A 12,362-nucleotide genomic window follows, 5' to 3' on the forward strand; every position below is an offset into this window, starting at 1 on the left:
ATAACAATAAATATTTTAACCACGCAGAAAAAATTTACGTAACGATACACACACAAATAAGATAGGGTCAGCAATTACACACACAAATAATATTTTACCGAAATGCATTTGAAAAGAAACCCTTATTTGAGAAAAAAAATGATGCGTGCATTTTGTATTGCGCACACACAAAATCACCACTTCACACTGCTAAGGCACTTTCGAAGGAAAATGGAAATCACTCCTGTAGCACATGGGAAAAAAAAATTCACTACTTTCGAACAGTGAGGGAAGAATTTTGCCGTAGCACGTTGCAGAAAATTACTGATGTTGCACATTTAGCGAAAATCACTATTGTATCACATTTGTCACAAAAGTTGAATGATTGAAGAATTATTGCACGACTGGCGAAGTCAGCAGAACGGAACAGATCACATTGATGATTTGCTGAAGCTCCTTGCGATGATATGCACGACTTTGAAAAAAACACAAGCAATATATATCAATACTTCTAGAAATAATTGAAGGGGTACGTTGTAGCATACGTTTAATTTCCATATTCGTTGCTATTTTTAGTCAGTTCTTCAGAATGCCTTGGATGCACGTGGCTTAGGGTCGTTGAAAATCCATTGTCAGTAGCGTGCTCAGTCAAAAGGTCACCACTTTTGGTGGTCATGTATGCTTAATGCATGATATAATTAAAGAAAATAAGAGTAGACAATCTCCTATAACAAAAGAATATATTAAGTACTAAATTACAATTTAAATTACATTGCAGAGATCAACACAGAGCTCGGAACACAGTTGTCTTTCGAGAAGTCTGAGTGAGTAATGACGTCGCTTTGCTGCTCCGATTAAGAACTGGATTTTACACGTGGCGCCATCTCATGAACAGAAGTTGAAGTATCTGTCGGAACGCCATATATATATATATATATATATAATATATACTGTGTATATATATATATATATATAATATATACTGTGTATATATATATATATATACACACACACACACACACACATATATATATATATACACACATAATCATTATGTTTGGGTTAAGACTATAAGCATACTTTCATCATTTTCTGAAACTTCTGTTAGAATTTATAGTTATTTTTAATTTTTAACATTTAAAGTTAGCATAAATATTTTTTACTATCTTATTGGTCCTTTCCCCTTACCTCACTACTTACTTTTTGGGAAACTTAAATTTCGCTATTAGCAGAATTAACTTGTTTTTTAAGATTCTTCCTTCTTCCTTTGTGCCACCAAATTTCTCACCTATGCCTTTATTTTGAAAACATTGGCTAGGTTTTTCTTTAAATTACATTATCTAGTTTGACTTTAGCATTTGGATGATTTTCACAAGAAATAGCAACCTTGCTCTATATTTTCCCCATTCCAAATTTGAAAGCTAAAGTGCTATTTTAATTTTGGACATAATGTTTCTGTCATTTTTGTTTTGTTTTGAAATTCTAGAAAGTTTTTCTTATTGTCTTTAATTTATGGAGAAGTTTCCAGCTTCTTTCATTTTTCACTTAATAAGGTAGGTTTGAATGGAATTTAAAAGTATTTGATATTTTTATATAAAATTTGTTTTACATGATTTGTTTGGCAAAATTTGTTACATAAATGATTTTTGTAAGCTTAAATTTTTACGTTTAAATTGACCATTGTATTTTCTCTGTAAAATGGCATGTTGATTAGGATTTTCTATTTTACATTTTTGCACTGTTTTTATTTTAGTTTATTTAGAATGTATTGTATTAATTTGCTTTTGCTGTCGAGACTGAAATTGCATCGGTTAATTCCTTGCCTCTTTGAAAGTGAATGTAAGTGTAATTGTACAAAAATTGTTTGTAATTGTTTTTCCTTTTATTTTTATTAATTTGGCTCAAAAAATGAAATGAAACGTGAATTTAGCACTCTTTAAATGTGCAAAATTTAATATTTATGAGCTGATTTGAAGCATTAAAATATCAATAATTAAAACAGAATAATACATTTGCATATTTATTAAAATTTAAAAAAAATTCTTCAAAAATTTATTAAAACCTTTTCTAAATTTTCCTTTTAATTTGCATCTTCTTTCCTAAATTCAATTTAAAAAAAAAAAAAAAACTATTAAACTAAAAAACTATTAAAAATTTAACAAATTTTAACGATGAAGAAACCATGCAATTTTTTATGTGGTATGGATTTGAATAGCAAATCAGCGATTTGGCATAGCCCTATTACTGATGCTAGAGGAACGAAACTTAGTGATTTTATTAGTGCGAATCATTTGTTTCTACTTAATGAAAATCGCGGACCTACTTTCTGTTCCACGCAAGGCTCAAGTTATATTGACCTTACGCTTTGTAGCTTAAGACTGCTGCCATAGGTTCAAGGTTGAGATATCTCTGAGGAAGATTCTCTTTCTGACCATAAAATGATTATCTTTGAACTTGTTTTATGCCATCCGATTATATCTTCTAATTTGTGTACTTTTAATTTAAAAAGAGCGAACTGGTTTTTATTTACTGAACTTTGTAAGAGAGAATTGTGTAACTTGAATATCCTTCTTAACAGTTGCTCTGATTGTATTGCATTAGAAAATGTTGTAAACAGACTTTCTACTGTTGTTTTTAATTGTGCTTTACTTTCAATTCCGATGAAGAAAAGTAAGAAGAATGGGGTCCCTTGGTGGTCTAAGGAAATTGATTGTTATAGAAAGCATGTAAATGCTGCTAGGCGTAGATTCCAGAGAGAAAGAAACTGTCTTCTTAAAAATATTTATAAAATTAAATATTTCGAATTGCGGCATAAGTACAAGGCTAAATTAGCTAATGCTAAGCTTGAGTCGTGGAGAAATTTTCTCTCAACTATTACTATTACTGTTCACAATGTCTAGAAATCTATATATAAGTATGGGGTTAACATTCTTTTGAGAGCACAAGAAGTTCTAGATTTTATCTCCAGTTGGGCGATTTCTCATAAACTCACTTTCAATCCTTCAAAAAGTAAAGCTATGCTTGTTCCCAGTACGTTTGATGAACAAAATATTGCTTCTTTGATGCTCGATAATTCTCCGTTGGAATTTGTAGAAAATGTTAAATATCTTGGTGTCATTCTTGACCAAAAATTTTGCAAAAAGGATTGAGATTTCAGGAATTAAACTCCCGGATGGCAGTGTTACTTCGAGTTTGAGTGATACAATTGTTGCTATAATGACAAAGAATTTCCCAAGACATAATGCGTATGATGATAGAAATTCTCATAGAACTATGCGCACCGAGTCTGATGGACCTTATATTTCTTTTATGGACTGTCCATTCTCTACTTCAGAAGTTAACAGTGTTATTATAAATCTCAAGAAGAACAAATCACCTGGGCTTGACTCTCTTTCTAATGAAATTGTACAGCACTTTCATGCGGTGGATAGCACATTTCTACACAGACTTTACAACCTTTGTTTACATAGCAGTTTTTCCAGCACAGTAGAAGAGAGCTTGGGTTGTTTTGATTCCTAAAACTTTAGATACAAGAACCCCTTATCTTGATAATATTAGATGCATTAGTCTTTTGCCTACTTTGGGAAAATGTCTTGAAACTCTCTTTATTAACAGAATAAATTGGTATTTGAGACAAAAATGCTTTTATAATGATTCTCAGTTCGGATTTACTCCTTGGAAGTCTGCTGAAGATGCCATTATTAGCCTTTGTAATATCTTGCAGTGTGCAAAGAAAATGAAGTATACTACACTTCTTATTTTCCTGGATTTCAAAGGAGCTTTTGATAATGCTTGGTGGCCATCTATCTTAAAAATTTTAAAAGATGCTGGTATACCACATAATATCTATAACCTTCTTAAAAGCTTCTCGAACGAGAGGACTGGTGAGCTTCAGCTTGGGAACGAAGCTAAGGTTTATTCTCTAGAAAAAGGCTGTCCTTAAGGCTCTGTATCCGAACCTACTCTTTGGAACATAATCATAAATGATCTTTTAAGTCATCTCGACGGTTGTTTAAAAATTGCGTTTGCAGATGACTTACTATTAATTTTCCAAGGAAGGATTTTGAATAACACTCTTTTGAGAGCACAAGAAGTTCTAGATTTTATCTCCAGTTGGGCGATTTCTCATAAACTCACTTTCAATCCTTCAAAAAGTAAAGCTATGCTTGTTCTCAGTACGTTTGATGAACAAAATATTGCTTCTTTGATGCTCGATAATTCTCCGTTGGAATTTGTAGAAAATGTTATATATCTTGGTGTCATTCTTGACCAAAAATTAACATGGAAAAAGCACATTGAATTCCTTTCTGCTAAATGTGAAAAAATTATTAATGGCTTTCACCGAATTGCTAAAAATACTTTTGGAGTAAGCTACGATGTTAAGAAACTCATGTATAAGCAGTGTATTGTACCTTTCATTTCGTACGGCTGTCGTGCTTGGGGACATGTTCTTGCCAAGAAGGTTAACAAAAGAAATTTAAGAAAGATTCAACGTAGAATTCTTCTTCGTATTATTAGTGGTTATAGAACCTTAAGCTATGAGGCTACTTTTGTTCTTGCAGGAGTTCCGCATATTGATTTTGAAATTGCATATAAGAATAATATTTTTGAGTCATTGGCAACTCATGCTTCGGAAGACTGTATTAATGGAATTGTCCCCTTCACTGATCTTCCTCATCCCGCTTCTTTAGAACGCATAAATTTCTGTGATTATAAAGAGACTGCTGAAATAAGTTTTCATATGGTTTTCTTTACAGATGGCAGCAAGAACAACAAGGTTGGCCTTGCATTTGTTCTTTTTGAAGACCATTCCGAGATTTGTTTTCTTAAACACCGTTTACGGAATGAATGTACAGTTTTTCAAGCAGAACTTCTGTGCATTTATCTTGCCGTCAAATGGATCCAGGATCATGGGACTACATCCTCAAAGTACCTTATTTGTTCTAATTCTCTTTCTTCTCTTCAACTTTTGAACAGTATTACCAGCTGCGATAAATTAGTTATCGAAACCCTAATAACTGTTAGTTCACTTAGAATTAGAGGTATTGATATCTGCTTTGCTTATGTGCGTGCTCATCATGGTTTCTACGGAAATGAAAGAGCTGATTTCTTAGCTAAACATGCCTTAAATTTACCCATTGATATCAACATTAGCATTCCAAACAGTTATTGGAAGTCCTTTCATTATAAAAAGCTTTTAGCTATATGGACATTTCATCTTGTAATGCTGAAGTTACCAAAAAGTTCTTTCCTTCTATTTACCATAGACTGACTTCCGAGTCTTTCCTCTCGTTAAATTGTAAAGTGTCTCAGTTTTTATCTGGTCACGGTAAATTTGCAAGTTATCTGTTTCGTTTTAATCTACGATCAAACAATTTATGTGAATGTTCAAAAAGAGTTCCTCAGGATGTGAAACATTTGATTTTCTCGTGCCCTACATTTGATGGCCCTAGATTATGCTTACAGAACGATCTGAAAATGTTCGGAGTGACTTGGCCAGTGAACTTATCTGTTTTCGTGAAGTCCAGACTGCTGTTCTCTGCTTTTGTTCACTTTATTTATACATGTAACTTTTAATGTTTATTTATACATGTAACCTTTAATGTTCTAGTTAACTTACTTCTGTAAGCCCCGTGATGTACATATGTGGTGCACGGGGAGTCTGTATGTTCTCAAAGGAAAAAAAAAAAATTCAATTTAAAGAATTTTTGCAAGATGGTATTATCATTTTCTTCTAATTTATAAATTTAAAATTTTTGTTGTATACATATATATTTTGGGGGGTTGTATTTTATACATTTCTTTAATTCTTCTGGTTAATTTTACATATTTACAAGGAATTTTGAAAATTAATATATTAAGTTTCACTTCTTTCGGGTCTGCGAAATTGGTTCTAAATTTCTTATTGTCTTTGCTAATTATATATGTACACATATGATGTATCTCCCAAAATTTACATTTATCTTCAGGAAATTATTATGAAAATGAAAAATATTATACTGCAAAAGATTTAATACCTACAGGAGATATGCCAAACTCAAAAAATCAAAGAATTTTGTCATGGGCAAAGTAACTAACCCTTTACTTTTCATGCAAAAATTATACATTTTCCCCCCTTACTATGTATTTTTAATTAGTGCAACAAGACATACAATTCTTTTTCCAAAGATCATACAATTCTTTTTCCAAAATTTTTGTATTTTTAAATGTTTTTATGATGCAAAATAAATGGTAAGTAATTATCCTGAGTTAACTTGTTAGTGTACTTTAGTTAAGAATAAATATAAAAAATAATTAGTCTTCATGAACCTTGAATCATGAGTTAACTCAGAATAACTAACAAGTAGTTAAACAGCAGAAAATTCTTTCTAAGTAACAAACTATATATACTACCTAATTAATGTCTTCACATTTTATATGCAATTGGTACAAAAATATACATATAAATAAAAATTTTAAAAAATTAAAATTAAATATGTTTTAAACAAAAATTATAGTTTAATTCATTTTCATACATTTGTTAATAAAGTTAGCAAATTTTGCTTTCTTTAAGAAAGGTACATTATAATTTTGCTTATAACAATAGCCATATATGCAATTTTTTTTTCTAGTAAAAGTTTAGAACAAGCTAAAGACAGGTGGCATGTGCATGTATGTTTCATAATTTCTTTATCCCAGTATTATTTACTTGTCGAAACTGCTTCTCCCTTTTAAAATTCTTTTCAATACAGTATAAACATCAGCAATGAATTCTTCTGTATTTATTGTAACCAATAAATAAAAATAAATTCACTGTAGCATCTTTAATGGCTGCTTAATTTTAAATGATGACTTTTTAAATGCCTGCAATACCTGTCTTCAATACTACTATCATGGTGCATTGCCACATCGAGCTAAAACAGTTATCCAAAGAAAACTATTTTCCGTCAAAGTTCTAATAATTAACTATGCTGTGTAAAAGCCTGAAGAATCTCCTTCTAAAAGTAAATTATATTCAATTTCTGTACTATGCAAAATACTATATTCAAACTATACTACAAAGTAAATTATATTCGATTTCTGCAGCGACAGATTTAAAAAAGCAACAACTGGCGAGAATTTTACACTTGTATTATTACTCTCTTCCATACACAGGCAGAAAGAAATAACTGAAGATTTATTTTTTACACCTATTTCTTCAACAACTGCAATCACTTTTTGTTCTTGCAATGAATAGATTTTGCTGGCACCAAATAATTTTCTAAATATACCTCCAGTGAGATCAGAGGCATTCAATGAGAAATACAGCTCAATGAAATCAGAAAATTGCGATTCTACATAAATAAAGTTTTGGTCCTTTGTTTCTAGCAAAAAATTCAAATTTTTTTACAACTTATACTGTCCTTGTGTTTTTGTATATATGAACAAGTTTATTACACCAGCTCTTTCACTACCAATATTAAGAAAACTGCAATGACATCATAATATACACTGCAAATGTATTACATTTTCTTGATAAATATGCAAGGAAACTATCTGTATATGTTTTTTTTAATACATGAATTTTATCATAGACATAACTAAGACAAAAGATTGCAAATGCTTAGATAACTTCAAAAATTACATGAACCTCACACTGTTAATCAACTCCAGAAATGTAGAGAACAGTTTTGATCTTGCTTTGTGTTCATTTGCTGATGTATGCCAGACGATCAGCAGCTATGAAAAACTGAATCATAAAATTTTAAGACACACCTGAGAGCATAGGAGCAATGGCTGCAGAAACCTTTTTTTTTAAAAAAATGGATAGTCAAAAGAATAAGCACACAATTTCAGATACCAGAAAACATGTTTTTGCATGCAAATAATAAAATATTTAGCCAAACTAATAAAAATTGTGAGAAATTTTAGGAATAAGAGAAAGTTGGGACAAGTATGTTATCGGGTTAGTGAGATGCAGTCAAAAATAAAAAGAGGAGGCAAAATATGCACATAGCATTCTAAAAAACCTCAAAATAAAATATAAAGTACTATGTACAGTTGAATTCATAGTTGAATAATACAAATAGTTGAATCTTTAACACTATGTTGCCATTAATGGCTGGAGAAATTGTGTAACTGGAAATGATATGATAAGACATTTTCAAAATGAAACATTTTTTCTTTGACTATTGTTAGATACGTTTTTCCAAACTGATGTTTTCAGCTGGTCCAAAAGTGTTGCATAATAATGGCCAGTCTTTCTTTAATTTGCGTTTAATTATTCTACCTTTTTAAACCTGAACCGAATGACTTTTCCTAAAATCTACACTTGAGCAGATGCCTGTTCTACTCAATAAACAACTTTTGAGAAAAAATTAACAAAATACTAGAAAACACCACTCGCAACCTTACAGTAATTGCAATACATACATATACCCTTCACTCCCATAAATGTTTTTCTTCTAAAATTTTTCACATGATGGATTTTCATCATCATTTACAGTAAATACTCTCAAATAGATTACAGTAATTGAGAGAATTGCATACATTCTTCAACTATATTTTAAAACTATGTTTGAATTTTTTTCTTATAAAATAACTTAGTAGTATTTAAAAAATAGAAAAGGTGAAGGTACAAAACACTAAAACTACACTGAAATCTGTCAAAAACACATAAAAGTTAGCAATAAAAGTACAGTTTGCTCAATCATTACAGCAATACACATCAAGTACTGTTCCAATCATTTCTGTCAAGACTATTGAAAACACATGAAAGAATTAAAAAAAAAAAAAAATGCAATTACATCAGCTGTTTCGGAGGAAGATGGCTCTTCAGAAACATTTTCTTTATTGGAAGATGAAGGAGCAGGAGATTCTGAAGATGATGGCACAGCCACATTGCTCTTCTTTTTAACAGCACTTTTTTCAAATACCTAAAAGAATGTTAATACTTAAGAGCTGCTTTATTTTTATGGAAACTTAATAATACAGCTTTGAAGCTGATCAAAATAACAAGTTCTAACTTCCTGAAAATTCTCAGTTCTTCTTAAAACTATTAACATGTTAATATAATTGTACAAATTTGTGATGACTTGACATGAAGTAATTTTTATGTTTAATTTTTAATCATCTATCTAACAGAAATCAGGGTTGGCAAGTTATTTCCACAGCAGGCAGAACCATACCACAGACTGTCAGGAAGAAATAGGTTTCTTTTTTTAAAAAGGGAAGGAAAGGAAGAAACTAATTTTTTGATTTATTTCATGATTATATTATTTTATCTATAGTTTAGCATTTGTATTACCAAATATATTTTTTATTTATAATTTAAGAAACCTCATTTGCATAATTGCAGTAACCTTTTTGGCAATATATATGTAATGAAAAAGACAGTAAGTATTGATGGTGTAGAAAAATTGATTTGTCACAGCAAAAAGTTTCCCTGTATCAGGATGAAATTATCGCTCCATTCTTCAAAAAGAAATGTATCAACAAAATGGATGCATGGATCTTCAAAGAAATTAGTCAATAAATTTTACACTCAAGCCATTCTGTTTAACTTTTTGTCACGCTAAACATTTATTTTGCATCTTAATAATATTTTGACAATCTATTCCAATCCTCACTTACATAAGATGCTTAATGGCCAAATCTAGAAATGGAAAGGGGGAAAAAAAATTCTATCATTCTTTTACTGTCCTATACCAATGCTTAAAAATTGGATCCCAGTGCTTTTAAGGAGATGTTCAATGTTAGATATAAATTAACACAGATGCCATCAAATGAAATAAACTGCTTTTCAGTAACATGAAACTGATAAAAGTGCTATGAGTTTTCAGCTTAGCATGATGCCTTCCATTTAAAGTTTTATAACTTTGATTAAGCAATTTTGAAAAGCATATTAATTGTTGTTTAAAAATAAGTAAAATGTAACAAGATTTTCTTTTCTTTAAATGATTTTGCAGTTATAAAATACGTAATTACATTTTAATCTTGTTACTTTGGTAATAGTATATGCTACATATATTTTATATCTTTGAAGTAATTTATTCATCTGGTACAGCAGTTAAAATATTTTGTATTGTAACTGAATTGCAAATTGATAATTTTTTATCATACTGAAATATACAGCACTTTTATGAAAATGAAAGTTTTATGGTATTAGTAATATACATATTTAAATAAATATTTTTAAATTATTTAAATAAAGAATTTTAATATTTTTTTCAGAGAAGCTTATTCAATTGTAATGAAAATAAGCATTAGATGAAGAAAGATTTCTGGTAGTTTTCCTGTGTGGAGTTGTTCCTGAAAATGAGATATTTAGGAGAACACACAGTTGACATCTTTGACTGATGACTAGGTGGTAATGGCATAACTGCACAGTAGAAGAATGAATGATCAGCAGAAAAACCTGCTGTGAGTTAACACATAATTAATTTTTTAGCATTTGTGAAAGATATTTTTTCCACATACATTATAGTGGTGAGAAAGCATGCCAGAATTTATCTATGATATATTACATTTATGAAACAATAGATGAAACCTAGCAGGGGCCAGACAATATTAGGACCACCAGGAAAAAAAGGCAAACAAAAGGAGGAAGATTGGGCAGCAAATACCTTTTATACACATTACCTTCCCCAACAAAGAACTTTTAATACCTTTTATACCCATTATCATATTACAAGAATTTTACATTAAGGGAATTAAATTTCAGATACATAACAGATGCTGGTTTAAGATTTCCTTGCATTCCAGGAATAATTGTGCAACAAAGATCAGATGACAGATACCTTTTCAGAATTACAGTATGTAATGATTATATTAGAAAAGTTATTTTTTTGCTATTTTTAGAATAAAGAGGAGAGTGGAATTAAAGAGCTATTGTTAACTGATTATTAGGCAGATATTTTATACATATATATAATTCAGGATAAAATTAAAAAAATGCATTTAAAATTCATCTCATATTCAGTTCGAAACCACATGTTAGAAACCAGAAAACAGAAGCACAGCAACCAACTGCAAGAAATAGGGCAGGGTGGATAAGCCAAACCAAAAACAAAAATGAAATTTACATTTTTCACTGCATTGTCATCAGAAGGTTGGTGCAATAAAAGGAGTAAAAAAAAATTGGGGGGGGGGCCTGTTTCTAAACTGACAAAATCACAAATTAAAATTTTAAAATAATCTTAGAAAAACAATCAAAGTAATCTGTGACTATCAGTCTAACTCCTACAGGCCTAACTTGAGCAGCATCAAAAATGCTTAAAAAATATAGACAAATTCAAGAACATTGCAAAATAATAGACAAAGAAAATATTCAGTCAGTCAATAAAATCCTGCACATTTTTGGTAAATTTTTAAATAATATAAAAACCTAACAACATATAACAATTTAACATTTTAATCAATTAATTACATATTTTCCTCCATTATCTACAATGTCTTGCCATCTTACAGGCAGCTTTTTTATGCCATTGCTGTACAAAGACTCTTGTTTTGATGAAGAAAAACTTGAAAGTTCGTGGTTTATAAATATGTCCAATCAGTCCATAAATTCGTGCGCATTTTTTCGTAAATTTTTAAATAATATAAAAAAAACACAATTTAAAATTTTAATCAATTATGTATTTTCCTCCATTATCTACAATGTCTCATCATCTTAGAGGCAACTTTTTTATGCCATTGCTGTAGAAAGACTCTGGTTTTGATGCAAAAAAACTTAAAGTTTTATTTAAAAAGTTTATTAAGTACATCCTTAAAAAATTTTGTAACGTACGAAATAAGTGAAAATCACTTGCAGCAATATCTGGGGAGTAAGCAGGATGTGGCAAAATTTTTTGCAGCATTGTTCGAGCCGTATGCAGTCTAGCATTATCATGATGAAACAACACTTTCTTGATACTCACCAATCGAGGGCGTTTTTTGATCAATTCTGAGTTTAAACGGCAATGTTGTTGTTCACTATAAACTTCTGAATTAATCGTTTGTTTTGGTTCTAACACTTCAAAACGTCCTAAAACGGGGTTTATCATCAATGCTACTTTTTCCAACTTTAAATTTTTTAAACCATTTCTGGGCAGTCCTTACACTAATAGTGTGTTTACCGTGTAGATATTAATTTTTATTGCTGCAAACCTGACAGATTCACCACACGAAAATAAAAAATGTAGCACAGCATGTTTGTACTGATTATCTATATTCACCTTCTATGGGTACTAAAATATGTTCGATATTTACGAAAGTTAGTGATGAACTGAATAATATGTTACTCAAACGATGACAAATTTCAACATTGAAAATTGCATTGTTTTAGTAAATGCGTCATAGTGAATTTCAAGCATACTCTTAATGCGCACAAACTTATGGACTGACCCGATACTTCTAGAAGATCGAGTTCAAAAAGCAAAACTTGC

The 12,362-nt window shown here is 30.3% G+C and overlaps 1 protein-coding gene across 3 annotated transcripts in view; it reads right to left on the minus strand.

The window, feature by feature from the left end:
• Nucleotides 1–12,362, minus strand: part of LOC118182955 (UBX domain-containing protein 4-like) — an 82,770-nt gene that overhangs the window by 32,771 nt on the left and 37,637 nt on the right. For all 3 annotated transcript variants that reach the window (XM_035352336.2, XM_035352338.2, XM_035352337.2), the window contains exon 6: nucleotides 8,745–8,873. In XM_035352336.2, the coding sequence (XP_035208227.1) occupies nucleotides 8,745–8,873 (129 nt within the window). The remainder of the gene's footprint in view (nucleotides 1–8,744; nucleotides 8,874–12,362) is intronic.

Source organism: Stegodyphus dumicola, chromosome 3 (assembly GCF_044657685.1).
Source record: "Stegodyphus dumicola isolate Sdum_Otavi_A_Nest chromosome 3, ASM4465768v1".
NCBI classification, from domain to species: Eukaryota; Metazoa; Arthropoda; class Arachnida; order Araneae; family Eresidae; genus Stegodyphus; species Stegodyphus dumicola.